This window comes from Phyllobates terribilis, unplaced genomic scaffold (assembly GCF_046119375.1).
Source record: "Phyllobates terribilis strain yellow unplaced genomic scaffold, ASM4611937v1 Scaffold_4__5_contigs__length_816908805, whole genome shotgun sequence".
Lineage (NCBI taxonomy): Eukaryota > Metazoa > Chordata > Amphibia > Anura > Dendrobatidae > Phyllobates > Phyllobates terribilis.
In genome coordinates, this window is record NW_027362764.1 from 168,268,759 (window position 1) to 168,285,492 (window position 16,734).

Here is a 16,734-nt window from a genome sequence, read left to right on the forward strand (position 1 = left end):
TGGTTGCACCATATCACGGATGTGTGACCTGGGCTTAATTACCGTGGCCCAGCCTTATAGCCATTACGGAAGGGTGGCAGAAATGTTTTCTTATCATACTTATTTAGTCCTGTTAGGCTATGTACAGATGGAATTTTTTGAGGAGTTCAAAAAGGTCAAGATTTTCAAATGGAAACTGTTTCAGGAAACGTTCTTTTTGGGGTGAGTTTTCGGGGAAATTTTTTGTTCCTTAAGTGATTCTAAAGGGAATATGTCACCAGATTTCTGCCACCTAATCTGAGAGCAGCATAATGTAGAGACAGAGACCCTGATTCCAGCAATGTGTCACTAACTGGGCTGCCTGCTGTAGTTTTGATAATCTCCTGTTGATAAAACTGTGATGTTATCAGTAGGAAACCTGAAGCCAAGTGGTTCTCTATATTCATGAGCTCTGTGTAACACCACCCCAACCACTGATTGACAACTTACTGTGCATAGGCAGAAAGCTGTCAATCAGTGGTGTGGGCGGGGTTATACAGAGCTCAGCATTCAGAAAACTTCTAGATCTGCAGCAGATAAGATAATGATTTTATCAAAGCTACATTAAGCAGACCAGTAAGTGACACATCACTGAAATCAGGGTCTCTGTCCCTACATCATGCTGCTCTCAGATGTGTTTTTTTTGCAGTTGACTGACTGGACATTGAGGATTCCATCAGGAACTGTTCAAAGAAGTGACATGCACATTCTTTCAAAACATGAAGTGAAAAGAAACAATCAAAATACTCATAAAAAAATGAACACTGGCATGGATAGAAGGAGTTTTTCTACAATTTTTTGGGGCAATTTTTATGGAGCTTTTTTTTCTCGTGGATATGTTACAAAATTCCCTAAAAAAACTAAATTTGCACATAGCCTCACAGTCTGTTGGCTTGAGCTTTCCCATCCAGTCTTATTCAGATGTTTGGCATCTGTACATAAGAGGAAAGGATAAAGGGCACATGTCACGTTGAACAAGTAATCTTATCTGTCATTTACCACCATCTAATAAAGCAGAATAATTTGAACAGAGTGATATATATTTTTTGGGGAAATGATTATGTATTAGTCGTATTTTATTCATTGTAAAATCTGCTCATTCTGGGCTGAGAGGTCCACGGGGTGGTCTTCATCAGTGCATACAGTCGGGAAAATAAGTACACAGGTGAAGTGTACCTATAATAACAATTACAGACCTCTCCATTCTTTGTAGGTGGGAATATTTGCAAAATCGGCAGTGTATCAAAGACTTATTTTCCCCACTGTATGCATGTGAGCTCACACAGGGAAGGCTGTCAGTCACCGATAGGACAGCCCACTGAACCTCAAAGCCCAGAATACATATTATACTGATTTTATGGAGACAAGTTCCCTTTGTAGTATGGTCACAAGTAAATGATAACACGTGACTAGGGATGAGCGGGCCCGTGGAAGTTCGGAATTTGGTTCCTCACCCAAACTTTATTCCAAAGTTCAGTTTGGGTACCAGAACTTGAACCAGAACCCAAACCCCATTGAAAACAATGAAGACCTAAACTTTTGAGCTGGAAAATATTCTCTCTCTCTCCCTCTCGCCAGCGCCTGAGTGGTTGCTTGCACAACACCATACACTTTTTGTCTGCGTAGTTTTTTACAGGCTCTTTGGAAGTTTCTGTTGCAAAATATCTACGTAAAATTGTCAACAACAAAGGGGTTCACTGAGATTGAAAAAAAAGTGTCCAAAGAGAGGAAATGCCATAAAGTAATAAAAGAACAAGAACTCACTGGATAAATCCCTCCACATGACCACTGCAGCCAATTATGGAAATCAGCAGTGACTGGCTGCAGCTGTCACATGGGTAGACAGCATGTGATCACTGCAGAGGAGTAAAGAGAAACTAGGGGGCGCTCTGGAGCAATGTAATTTTTTTTAGGTGGGTTATTTTGTTATTTTATGGCATTTCTTTCCATTTCTCAATTTTTTTTTTCTCCAGAACACCCTTTTAATGTTCATATCTTCTGACTTTACTCTTCTGACTTTACTTTGTCATTTCTATAGATTGTCTGGTATATATTTTGCTGTATATTGATCAATTAACCCATTGACAGACCCAATAATGCCGTTCTGTGCACATGGGACATTTAGTACTCCATTTTGGCTGTGGAGACGACTATCAGTCATATTGGTTTACCATAAGTCCATATTTTAATTACCAGATAAACAGCAATGAGCATAAATATATTTTTTCACATATGAAAGAACACTGAACCTTTCCTCCGGGATAAAAATTGGCCAATATTCCTTAAAGTGCACGCTCTAAAGATTTGCTGCATGCCACTTAAAATCCTCTGAGTTGCTCCTTAGCATCAATCTACCTGTTTCCCAGTCTGCAGCTAAGGAGTAACGTCACCACTACATAAGACCTATGGCACATAGGTGAAGCTACACGCTATGTCCTCTCGTCTTGCCACCAGTCACCGGTGGTCTCCAGACTCACTTAGCAGTAGAATAGTTCTAATGGTCTCAGCACTGAGATTACTGTTCCCATTCACGTAACCGATCACATCTAAACAACACAACATGCGCCCTAACTGACTGGACAGTCTTTATGGTTGGGAGAGAGAAACACTCGTTTCCTCCATAGAAGGTTTGACCTTGTGTCGTTATTGTTATTGTAGCACCGTATCAAAGTAATGAAAATGGGTCTGGTAATGAATGTGCAAAGTACAAAAAGGGTCACTTTAAAGAGCGATCATTCCAAACAACTGGAATTCTTTGATTAAAGCATGCACTGAAACGTAGGTTTTGTTGGACTTTTGAGTGCTTCCCCTGAAATGCAACATAAAGGGTAAAAATAAAATAAAACCAGAATGTGGCTGTTCTCAGAATTAGCATCTGCTGGTGAGGGTTTCTTGGCACAGATGTCTTCAGCTTTTATTGCTGCATTTTCCTGATAATCTCAGCGGAGACAGGAGGATGGAAATTGATTGTGTGGTGACGGAGACCCTGAGCTGTCTTGTAACTCTTCCCACAGCGGCATTTGAAAGGTTTACGGACTCGTATTTGCGTTCTGTGTCCATTCTTGGCGTGGTACTTAATACCATTTACATTCTGCGGGTGAGAGGAAAACAGTACAGATGTTAAATTAAAATGCAATATGGATTTTCTCAAGATTATGTTTAGGCCATACGGCAGGAAATTCTCCTGACAAATATGTCTAACATGTCTATAACCTATGGGGTCTCTTTGTGGAGACTGCCAGTTGGCATAGGGGGACCTACAGGCCACGCTTCTTGTGAAGAAGATATGGAAATTTAGCTACTTACTGAGGTAACAGGCCTCCATGCAGATTAGATGAAAATCAATGAACCCACCGGTTTCGGAAAGGACCAACAGGCCATCTAATGTGTATTTGGGCCTCCTGACTCTCCTCCGACAGATGATGTAGGTTCAACACCTGACCCGAAAAGCCGCTGCCAGAGTTGTTTGGCAGTGACTTTCCCTTCTCCCACCTACTCTACCTATTGAAAACACGTAAGCTCATGGCATATCTGAACGGTCAAGTGTATAGAGTAGTCAAGAGAGATAGCTGTTAGATGAACAATCGTTTGTCCATCAACTATCTCCTGTGTGGTCAGCTTTAGTTTGATGAAATGTCCTTTTGGAGAAAACTCTGACTCAGCTGCAGCTCAAGACAACCGAGGAATAAAGTAATCAGTGAGTGTCCTCTAATGGTCTTGGGGCATCAACATCTGCAGGAGACATCACATCACCAATGCAGCCAATTAGCAACAGGCTCAGACGACATGTGAAAACTGAAGCCTATCAGCATCTGCTGATTATCGCCAACGGCCATGTCACTCCCCCTCCAGGTGATGATACACTGAGACCGGTGGGGGTCACAGTAGATAAAGCAGCGGTCCAGAAGAGTATAGTTTGTTTTTTACTATCCCACCCTCGGTCTATTGAAAATAACTTTAAAAGTATTGAAAAACTCCTTTAAACACTGTGAGTGAATCTGAGGGAAAGGTAGAAGAGTACATTTATATATGATAAAAAATATAGCACACAGGATGTCTTGACTATATTCATCACTATTCTGTTTTCCTACAGTATACCAGAAAAATAAAGATACTACATTTTTCTAACTAAAATGCAAATGAAGTCGTGAAATCCGGCTATTGCTTTACAATTACATTTTTAATGGCGTTACGAGTGACAATGAAAAGAACTTTCAACAAATCCACATTTTATATGGTGTTCTGTAGAAATAGATTGGTAGTTTTACAGCCCTTTTCCCTATATGTTGCTTTCTCTATACAACTGTATTATAGAAGGTAATCTAGGATTACAAAAATATGGATTTTTATTCCAGAAGCAGCTGTTCATGGCTTGTGTCTGGTATTGAACCTCAGCTGTATTGAAGGAAATGTGAGTGACCTGCAATATAATACTTGACCAGTGGACAAGGAGGCGACCATGTTTTTTTTAAATTCAGTACACTAATTAAAATATATACATTCCGATTATATATTTTTCCAAGTTTCCATTTATTAGGACTGTTGCGTTGGAGTGTTTGGTGGAATCAGAATTGGTAGAAATGCACCAACAAAAAATATTATCCAGTATTAATATTGGTTAATTGATTTATTAACTTTCATAGGAATTTAGACAAGTTTAGAAATGTTAATATTTCAATTCTAAAAAAAAAAAAAACACAAAAAAAACAGTGATGTTACTTTACTATTTTACTTCAGTAAATTTGTTATTGGCCATTTATGAACAGGCTGGTGCCAGTGTCGGATTGTGGAAAAATAGAAGAGTCGGAGCCCGGCTGCAAACTAGGATTAATCTTTATATAGGATCGTATACTTTGCCGCAGTTACAGTAAACGCACTTGTGTTATCAGAAGAAGCCTTTTCCTGATATCCAGCATTGGCAGCGGAAAGTATCCTCCTCTGCCAGCAATCAGACGTTTATTGCCAGTTTGGCGCTTTTTTTATTGCATTCTCTAGATTATTTTTTGCTCAGATGTGACACGTACGAACTGCTGCATTAACCCTTCAGTGACAGCTTGTACAGAGTACATTCTCCAGCACACGATGTGAGGACAGGGGCATCTTTACAACATGAAACAAACAAATAAAAATCATCTTGCACTTATATAAAATGGATAAAACGCTCTGTTAATGGGATGTGATGAGCAGTAAACTCTGCAGATCATAAATAGCCCCGGCTTGTTAAATCTGCGCAGCTGCAGACAGCAATGAAGACTATCATCTTCTATTATATGGCTGCCCTTGTCATTCTTGGCCTCTGCCTTGAAGACAATGAAGCTGTAAAAAAATTCAGGTCTGTGAAACCTTTGTTTGAAATGTGCACATACCTGAAAAGGTAAGAATGTGATGTGAAGAGCCGAGAATTTCCCTCTAATCACGGCTCAGATTTTCCCTCCACAATAAGTAATTCCAAGGGTATGTGCACACCACACGTTGAGTATTTGGAGAAATTTCCATCCATTTCTGCATTTCTTGGCAGGAAAATGCAATCTCAAAAACGTTGCTTTTTCGCCGCGATTTTGCATGCGTTTTTTCAGTGCATTCAATGGGTGAAAAACGCTGGAAAAAACGCACAGAGAACTGACACGCTGCAGATTATTTTCTGTACCAAATCTGCAAGTCAAAAATACTCAACGTGTGCACGACACTTCAGGTTTCTCAATCACTTTGCTGGCATCAGGTTTTGTCACAAATCCGCACAGAAAAAAGGTGACAAAAAAAGCACTAAATCTGCAATGTGCGCACACAACTGAAGGCAGTGTGCACACGGTGCGTTTTTGGTGCATTTTTTTTCCACGCTGAATTGGAACAAAAACACTAGGGAATCCTAGCTTCAGCATAGTCAATGAAAATCCTGAAGTGCTGTGCACATGATCAGTAATTTTCCTGTCAGGATTTGCAGTGCGTTTAAATCTGCAGCATGTCAATTCTTTGTGCGTTTTTGCCACGTTTTCCACCCACTAACTTCAATAGAGTCAGTCAAATTCGCAGCAAAAACGCAGGTATAAAAAGGTTTGCGGATTTGCTGTGTACTTGACTGACTCAATTGAAGCCAATAGGTCAAAAAAGCGGCAAAAACGCACAAAGAATTGACCACTCCTCCCATTAGCCTGCGGCTGCTATTGCTGATAATAGCAGAGCAGGCTAATGGGAGATATAATCAGCCGGCGCCTGTGCTCACAGTGAAAAAAAAAGTTAAAATAAATAAATATAAAAAAAAACCCCACCATATAATCACCGCAGTGCCTAATTCCCGATGTCCATGTCACCTGTAAAAAATAAAAAATAATAAACCACCATATACTTACCTATCCGCCGTAATCCAGGTAAAATTCGGAGTGTCCCACGGCGATCGGATTACCCGGCAGCAGGCTATACATTGACAGGAGCATGATTCGCTCCCGGCAGTGCACATAGCTGAGCTGAGCTGCCGGGAGAGAGGTTACCGGAGTCCAATCAGCTGATGAGCTCTGCTGACCTCACTTATGGCACCACCGCCGCGTGAGAAAATTCTCACTTTATATATACTTTATCCAATTTCAAAGGAAGCCAGTCAACCTTTCAGTATGTTTTCTGATATATCCAATTTATAAAAGTGAAAGGAAGAAGGCTTGTAGTACCAGTCACAGCCACTATACCATGGATTAACTGATTGTGGGAGAATGGGAGTCGGGTCGGACCCCCACCGATAAGATACCGATGATTTATTCACAGAGCAGGAAGAATGTGTACAGTGGAAGGAGGTGTACTCCCCGAGTATGCACGGTGCAGCGAGATGTAATCCCTTGGTATATGAGGAGAGCGATGAAGCCAGGCAGACTATACCACTGTTACACTGTACAGTACCTTGAAAAGGATTCATACCCTGTGAATTATTGTACATTTTTTCACGTTACACCCTCAAACTTAAATGTATTTTATTGAGATTTTATGGGATATATCAACACAGTGTAGCAAGTATTTGTGAAGTGTAAAGGAAAAGATACATGGTTTTTAATTACGGTATTTTAAAAATATAAATCTGAAAATTGTGACGCACATTTGTATTCAGACCCCTGTAGTTCGATAATCCAAAATAAAATCCTGAGTGAACAATTGCACCCGGAAGCACATAATTAGTAAATTGAGTCCACCTGTGTGTAATTTATTCTCAGTATAATTACACCTGTTCTGTGAAGGCCTCAGAGGTTTATTTGAGAACATTAGGGATCAAACAGCATTATGAAAACCAAGGAACACAACAGACAGGTCAGGGATAAAGTTGTGGAAAAGAGTAAAGCAGGTTTAGGTAATAAAAATAGCCCAATCTCTAAACATGTCACAGAGCACTTTTCAATCCATTATCCAAAAGTAGAAGTATGGCACAACTGCAAACCTACCAATACATGACCGTCTACCTAAACTGACATCACAAGCAAAGAGAACACTAACTAAAGAAGCAGCCAAGAGATCCATGGTCAGTCTGGTGGAGCTGCAGAGATTCACAGCTCAGGTGAGAGAATCTATCCACAGGACATCTACTAATTGTATACTCCACAAATCTGGCCTTTATAGAAGAGTGGCAAGAAGAAAGCCATTTTTGAAAGCAAGCCATCAGAAGTCCCATTTGAAGTTTTAGGGAAAAAAAAGCCACGTAGGGGACACAGTTAGTATGTGGAAGAAGGTGCTCTGGTCGGTCACATGAGACCAAAGCAGAACTTTCTGGGCTATGTGCAAAACGCTATGTGTGGCAGAAAACTTACACTGCACATCACCCTGAAAACACCATGCCCACCATCAAACATGCTGAGGAAAGGCTTTATTTCAGCAAGGACAGGGAAGCTGGTCAGAGATAATGGGAAGATGGATGGAGCACATACAGGGCAATCCTGGAAGAAAACCTGTTAGAGGCTGCAAAGGACTTGAGACTGGGGAATAGGTTATCCTTTCATCAGGAAAACAACCCTAAACATACTGCCAGAGTTACAATGGAAAGGTAGAGATCAAAGAATATTCATGTGTATGAATGGCCCAGTCACAGTCCAGACCTAAATCCAATGAGGATCCGTGGCAACTTTGAAAACTGCTGTTTACAGATGTCTCCATCCAGGCTCATTAAGCTGGAGCTAGTGTGCAAAGAAGAATGAGCAAACATTTCAGCCTCTAGATGTGCAAAGCTGGTAGAGACATACCCAAAAAAGACTTAAGGCCCCGTCACACTAAGCGATGCAGCAGCGATCCCGACAACGATACGACCTGTCAGGGATCGTTGCTGCATCGCTAATACATCGCTAGTGAGCTGTCAAACAGGCAGGCTCACCAGCGATCAGGGGAGCAGCGATATCGTGGAAAGAATCGTTCCACGATGTCCTGCTCCCGTTACCAGCCTGCTGCAAGCAGGAGCAGGCTGGTAACTATGGTAAACATCGGGTTACTAAGTGCGCGTGTGCCCCTAGTAACCCGCTGTTTACCATGGATACCACTCTGTTACGGTGCGCGGGAGCCTCCGTGCACCGTAGCAGAGTGGTATCCATGGTAAACAGCGGGTTACTAAGTGCGCGCGTGCCCCTAGTAACCCGATGTTTACCATAGTTACCAGCCAGATCGTTGGTCCCGCTGGTCACACACAGCGATGTGTGCTGGCCAGCGGGAGGCCAACGACCAAAAAATGATCCAGGACACTTTGCAACGATCAGCGACCTCACAGCAGGGGCCTGATCGTTGCAAAGTGTCACACATAGCGACATCGCTGGTGAGGTCGCTGGTGAGTCACCAAAACCGTGACTCAGCAGCGATATCGCTAGCGATATCGCTATGTGAGACGGGGGCTTTACAGAAGTAATTGCAGTGAAAGGCGGTCCTACAAAGTATTGACTCAGTGGGGCTGAATGCAAATGCATGTGACAATTTACAGATTTATATTTTTAAAATATTTAGAAAACCATGTATCATTTCTTTTATTTCCTTTACAATTCACAAATACTTGCTTGCTACTTTGTGTTGGTATATCACATAAAATCCAGGCCATCTAATTGATATTGTTTTGGCGGCAAGCACATGGATTTTTGCAATCCCCAATCAAATGAATAGGACTGTGGGAAAGCTGTAGACATTTCAGCATTAAATCTACCGCATGTGAATAAATTCTAAATGTCTAGTTTTATAACCCAATGTTACCTATGAAGTAATGTTCTATTAATGTTCTATCGTGTTCCATTAATTTTGTAAGGAAAATGCTAAAAGATGCACACAGCTTCCAGTACATGATTGTACCACGAAAAGCGGGTGAATTGCGCAAAGAACGTCTGGAAAGTTAGTTTTTAAAGGGTAAGACTGAGTCTTTGTGTGGCTATGTTCACAATCTAAGCCACACCTGCTAGAAAGGGGTGAAAATGAATTATGACTGAAGACAAGATTTAGTTCAGCCCTAATAAAACGCACCAAGCATACAAGATGCAGGCAGGGGGTAAGCAAAGTAAGGCTGAAGCCGGATCTCAATGAGTGACATAGAAATAAATTCTGCCTCTATAATTACTGGGGACTTGCTACTTCTTTTTCCACTCGGCTAATGTCAACATTTTGTTTTGTGTATCGATGAAGCTTGCCAAGGTCTGAAGGTATGAAGTATAGCACAGTGCCAATCTTGTAAATGGGTTTTACTGCCCTGGTTACTGCACTGGAGGCGACAAATTATGAATTCAGATGACTTTATTTATGTTTGAGAAACGTAAATATGATTCACCGGGGAAGTGATGTGGCAGATGCATCGATAATGAACTAATTGAATAAGATGACAGTCTTTGACTGAGGTAAATGTGGAAATTCATGATATTACACATTGCATAGTTGCCTGATCTATAAATGATTAATAGCTCTAGTTCTAAATTGTTTCACACAGATATTTGTACTAGTAATTTGGCCAATTTGATCGCTATCAACTTTAACACCAATCATTGAAAATTATTCCATTGATCGCCACTGCCAGCCACCTCTGTGTGACATCTGTATTGGTGCCTGCCCTTCCTGTCTTTGCTTCTGTCACCAGGCGAGACGACAACTCTAGTTCATGTTTCCTCTGGGATTTGTAGTTTTGTCCATGCTGGGAGATCAAGAGTTAACTTTTGTCAGTATTTGCTTCCTCCTGTCTGGCCTAGGCAGGGCTGTGAGCTATTTAAGCTCCTAACAGCCTGCTGTCCACTAGCAGTTATAATTTAACCAGTTCCAGAAACAGTTTAGTATCCTGCTTTGCTTTCCAGTAGACATTCCTGATTTTGACCTCGGGTCATTTTTGACTACTCTCCTGCCTTACGATCTCATCCCTACACTGACCCCCTGGTACTGACCCAGCTACAGGACCTTTCTTCTTGCCAGCTCGAACCACCATACAGCAGCTATCTCTGTGGTCCCTGTTAATTTCAGATCCATGTATAAGGGTTAAAGAGTGAAGGCCTGGACGACCGCTAGGATCTGGAACACGGATTAGCTAGCGCTAAGCCTGTTCATGGTAGCCATATTTAGAGCTGCCAGGTAACCACGAACAGTGCCTCGGTTACACATCTGGCAGCAACTTATCTCTGATGAGAACAAAGGATGGTGCATATTAAAATGAACCATGTTTGATCCAATGAACTAATGAAATATGACATGGGAAAGAGCTGGAACACCCCCACATGCATAAGATGGTTGGCCCATTCAGCAGAAATCATTAGTTTTAGCCAACAATCAATTAATGTGTATTGCCAAGAATATTTTAGCATGATGCTCTGCCAAGCATTAAAAATGGCCAACAATGCTGTGTGTGTGTTTCATGTTTGGTTGTGTTTTGACTACAATTCTAATTTCTTACAATTGGTAAAACACAGTCTTCATTATTGGTTTCCAACATCATAGCTCATTAAAGATCACTTTATGACATTTAATGGTTACATTCTCCTTTTTATCCAATTATTTATTGCTCCAGTGTATAAAAAAAAATATGGATCTTCTGAAAGGGCAAAGTTTTTATTTAAAAAAATTCTTAAGTTTTGTGTCTAAAGCTTATATCATGGCCTACATATTGCTAGTGTTACAGATTAAAAACAAACTCTCTGTAATCTGATCTTGTAGTCATAATATTTTCCATTTATATCCTAACGCGCTAATTTATATTAAGTAGGTTAGATAGATGGAAGAAAGCACAACTGCATATGTGCATAAACAGTCTTAATTACAAAATATAATATGGTTTTGTATATAGCTGCTATGCTGGTGTATGTGTCACCAAGGTTACAGACTACAAACAAACATTCTGTAGTCTGCTACAGAATGTTTGTTTGTAGTCTGTAACCTTGGTGACACATACACCAGCATAGCAGCTATATACAAAACCATATTATATTTTGTAATTAAGACTGTTTATGCACATATTTTTGCTCCCTTGGATACACTTTGGCAATAGAGATACATGTCCTTCAAAGAGAAATTCACTAGCATAATGGGTACAGAATAATATAACTCCAAATAATTTTTTTTAGAAGTTTATTTTTTAAAGAGGTTGACCAGAACTTTGATATTGATGGCTTATTTGGAGGATAGGTCATCAATATCAATCAATCTCCCATGAAATGACTGTGAGCGGAGCAGCAGTACCTTAAAGGGGTTTTCCCACAAATAAAAGTTCATTTAAATCAACAGATCTTGGAATGATAATCACTTCCTCAATTGGATGTGTTTAAATAAAATGTTCCTGTGCTGAGATAATCTTATATATGTGCCCCTGCTGTGTACTGTGTAATAGCTGTGTCTGACGGTACAGGAACATGGTCTGATCATACCACATTTCCTGGGCAGGGAAGGAAGCAAAAGAGTATACCGACATTACAGCACGGGATTGCAGCTAATTCTTTCTTTGAAGTAAAACATTGTTTAAAAACAGGCAGTGAAATGTTTTACTTCACAAAAAGAATCAGCTGTGATCCCCTGCTGTAATGTCTGTATACTCTTTTGCGTCCTCCCCTGTCCAGGAGATGTGGTATGATCAGACCATGTTCCTATACGGTCAGACACAGCCATTACACAGTACACAGCAGGGGCACATTTATAAGATTATCTCAGCACAGGAACATTTCATTTAAACACATCCAATTGTGGAACTTATTATTATTCCAACATGTATTGATTAAAATTAACTGTTGTTTGTGGGAAAACCCCTTTAAGGATAGGCCATTTATTCCTGAACAAAACCTTTAATTTACAAATATGAAACTTGCATGCTAAAAATATTTTATCTAGAATTTTCTTATTTATGGTGAGTTGTTCATGACCTCCATCATTGCATAAAGCCTACAAATGCATTAACCATGACCTTTTTGCATAATTTCCTTCCAATACTTCCAATACTGTGTAGTCTACTAATCAGTGAAACTACGGGCTTCCCAGTGACATATATATAAGTGCTAGCAAAGCAATAAAATGATAAGCAAGGCATGCAAAGTTTACTGAAAATAAACACATAAAGCAGTGCAAACTGGATTTACTACAGCTGAAGTGCACGTAGAAACAGGGTAGAACTACTAGGAAAACACGAGCAGCCATAGAACTCCAATAAAAGATCTGCAAACAGACACAGGGTAGGTCAAGGGCAGAGTTAATATGTGTTGATTGTCAAGGTGCAATTTTAGAAATGGTTGTGAACTACAGATCTATGAAAACCTTTGGTGGGACTCAAAGAATTCAGATTGCTTATGTCACACCACAGCAATTAGAAAGGCCAGAGAAAACAGGAAAAAAAAGCTAATGCCAAGGCAGGGTGTGCCAAGAACAGCACTTGCATGGCTTACCTTCTAAAAGATCCTACCCAGTTTTTGGGTAAACAATAAACTTCCTTTTGGCAAAGTTCAACTTAAAAGTCAATAGCGTTCAGATATCCAGTAATCCTACAGACCACATAAAGCGCCCTATAAAAGTTCCATCTAAAATGTCTGCTGTTTAAAATAATTTCTCAGTCATACAATAATAAAAAAGTGTCAAAAATTATTCTGAGGTCTGATAAATCTATTCTGCAGCTCAACCAGAACGGATAAGTAAAACAGCTCAGGATAGTGTACAAAAAAAAAGCATATTCACACATGGATTCCCTGCACCTCCTGTTCCAATACTGTTTAGTCCTAAACAGGCCGCCATTTCTTACTACTTCCTGTTCCAACACAAAAGCATACAGACATGGTTGAAAGTGTTGGCAGCCTTGACATTGTTCCAGAAAATGAAGTATTTCTCCCAGAAAATTATTGCAATTACTCATGTTTTGTTATAAACAGGTTTATTTCTTTTGTGTGTATTGGAGCAACACAAAAAAATAGAGAAAAAAGGCAAATTGGACAGAATTTCACACAAATCTCCCAAAATGGGCTGGATAAAACTGTTGGCACCCTCAGCTTAATATTTAGTTGCACACCCTTTGGAATAAATAACTGCAATCAGTCACTTCCTATAACCATCAACAAGCTTCTTAGACCTATCAACTGGAATTTTGGACCACTCTTCTTTTGCAAACTGCTCCACGTCTCTCATATTTGAAGGGCACCTTCTCCCAACAGCAATTTTAAGCTCTATCTTGGTCTCATCTGTCCACAAGACGCTTTCATAGAAGGATTTTGTCTTACTCATGTACATTTTGGCAATCTGCACTATAGCTTTTTTATGTCTCTCTGTCAGCAGTTGGTTCCTCCTGGAACATCAAGATCTCTGGAGATGGACTTATAACCTTGAGATTGTTGATATTTTTCAACAATTTTGGTTCGCAAGTCCTCAGACAGTTCTCTTCTACTCTTTCTGTTCTCCATGTTTAGTGTGGCACACACAATACAAAGATTGAGTCAACTTATCCCTTTTTTATCTAGTTTCAGGTGTGATTTTCCTATTGCCCACACCAGTTACTTTCCAGAGGTGAGTTTGAACGAGCATCACATGCTTGAAACAAAATTGTTTACCCACAATTTTGGAAAGGTGGCAACAATTTTGTCCAGCCAATTTCTGACGTTTTGTGTGAAATTATGTCCAATTTGCCTTTTTTTTCTCTGTTTTTTGTGTTGTTCCAATAAACACAAAGGAAATAAACATATTTATAACAAAACATGAGCAATTGCAATAATATTCTTTGAGGAATACTTCATTTTCTGGAAAATTTTCAAGTATGCCAACACTTTCAGTCATGACTGTATGCGTGTATACATAAATCTGTAAATTATATGGGACTTGGTTTCTTTAAAATGTGTTGCTTCATTGAAGTTTCATATATTATGAAAAGTTATTTTACGTTTTTTTTATATAATTTTATTGGATCTTTTCTAATAAATACTTTTCTACATGAAGTAGATGGTTGTATTGCACATGTAAAAAGATTCCTATTTTTTATGGTTGATCTTCAAAGATCTACATATAGTACAGCTTGTATATATACAGAAAAAAATATTGAACACGTCACCAATTTTCTGAGTCAATATATATCTAAAGGAGCTATTGACATAAAGTTCTCACCAGATGTCGGTAACAACCCATCCAATCCACACAGGCAAAGAAATCAAACCATAGATTTCCATAAATTAAGTTATGTGTAAATGGGTCTTTATTATTAAGGGAAAAAGAAATCCAAACCTACAGGGCCCTGTGTGAAAAAGTAATTGTCCCCTCATTAAAAGATAAATTAACTGTGGTTTATCACATCTTTGGGAAGCTGAGTCAATTTCCCTAGCCACACACAAGCCTGACTACTGCCACACTTGTTCTCAATCAAGAAATCACTTCAATAGGACCTGTCTGACATAGTGAAGTAGACCAAAAGATCTTCAAAAGCTAGACATCATGATGCGATCCAAAGAAATTTAGGAACAAATGAGAAACAAAGTAATTGATATGTGTCAGTCTGGAAAAAGTTATAATGCCATTTCGAAAGATTTGGGACTCCAGCGAACCACAGTGAGAGCCATTATCCACAAATGGCGAAAACATGGAACAGTGGTGAACCTTCCCAGGAGTGGCCGGCTGACCAAGCAACAAGCCCTAAAAATGCAAAAACAAGTGCAAGAGGAGAACATGTAATACTTATATATTAGTAAGGGCCACCAAATCATGTCCCCAACACATTTGTTAAAATAAAGATAAAGTAGCCAACCCCTTTAATTTTACTAGAAAAGAAGTGAAAGCTAAGCTCTGATTATTTGCTATACCACTGTACTTTCAGACAATGTTGATCAATGAGGTCCAGTGCTGCTGCACCAGGCCAGGAGCGGACACAGACAGAAGCGGGCCCCTGTGCAGGTATGTGGGCCCTTTTGTAGTTCATCAAAATGCAGCCCTTCAGGTCTGTGACAGAAGTTGCTTGCATCTTTGGAGATTGTAGTGGGCCCCCTGACCTCTGGGGCCCTGCTGTGGCTGCACAAGTTGTACCAATGCTATGCCCACAGCTGCACCAGGCGCATAAAAGGAATTATGGCTGTAGTTACATCCATGGAATAAGCTTTATTCAGCACAGTCTGTGAAGGTCTGTAACGCCCCCTGTTGGTTAAGGACAAATGTTCTGATTATCTAAGGGTGGAGAGAAGGAGTCATGGCTTTGCTGTAGTTATGGGAAACAGCAGGGTGGCTGAGGATAATATAGGGGGGTACGCAAACTGCAAAGGGAGAGGCCTATATTATAGAATTGTGCACCATAATAAAATGGAATACATTATCCTGGATTTGACAAGCTATTTCATACAAAATCCTTGGGAAAGAAGAAGGAAAACAGCTAATATTTATTCAAGTCTCTGTATCGTTACTTTTTATTTGCCGCTTGCTCCATGTTTGTCAGCTTTCCCGTGGCTCATTAATTTCATTCCCTTCTGACTTAATGGTGTGCAAGATATCCTTGAGACAGTCCTTGTGCATGTGAGATGAAGGTGGTGTGATAGGAAAAGCAGGCAGGAACAGTCCGCTTATTTGGGCAATAAAAGGAGGGCTGGCAGTCAAACAGAGAACAGACAGGATGTAGCAAATTACAAGCCCTCTACCTCTAGATTCTCTCTTCTAAAGAAACACTTGCTGCAGTATAGGGATGCCCCCTGGGAAAAGGGACCCCTGTTACAATGGCAATGGCTAGTTTGCTTCCTGACTTAAGACACTGGCGTTTTACAATATGCCCTCCCACCATCACCACTTTACTCATAAACACTGCATTCTTGTGAAGAAAAGGATATGTCTGTGTAATGGGCATCTGTGATTTTCCGATTCTTTCTAAACTAGACGAAACAGATAAAAAACCAGCACAAGAAACCAGAAGCCGGCAGAGCACTAATTGTGCCGTAATTAAGAACAAGAGCTTCTTACAGTAGGGTTTCTGGGTGTGCCATGCTGTACCAACTAACACTAATTTATTGTATTTGGCTGCGCCATAAATATGTTCACACTGTTCCAGGCTTAAATGGACAGGAATAAACATCATGTGAGACACAAGTGTTATTGAGACAGTCAAGAAGCTGGGGAAGAAAGCCCCCTCATACACACAGCGGTGACAGCCCCGGGCGCACCTCTGCTGGATCAGGGGCTGGGGTACCATGTTTAATTACACTTTTATTTACAGACCTTCTTTGGCAATACGTAATATCAAAAGTCCATTCACCTCCAGGCATAAAAGAGAGACAAAGGCAATTAAGAAAGCGCCTATTATATTGTCAAGTAAAGGAT

General features: G+C 40.1%; 1 protein-coding gene across 1 annotated transcript in view; it reads right to left on the reverse strand.

Annotated features, from left to right (window-relative positions):
- Nucleotides 1–310: 310 nt before the first annotated feature.
- Nucleotides 311–16,734, reverse strand: part of JAZF1 (JAZF zinc finger 1) — a 368,303-nt gene continuing 351,879 nt past the window's right edge. The window contains exon 5 of the mRNA XM_073677913.1: nucleotides 311–3,109. Within this exon, the coding sequence (XP_073534014.1) occupies nucleotides 2,933–3,109 (177 nt within the window). The 3' untranslated portion in view covers nucleotides 311–2,932. The remainder of the gene's footprint in view (nucleotides 3,110–16,734) is intronic.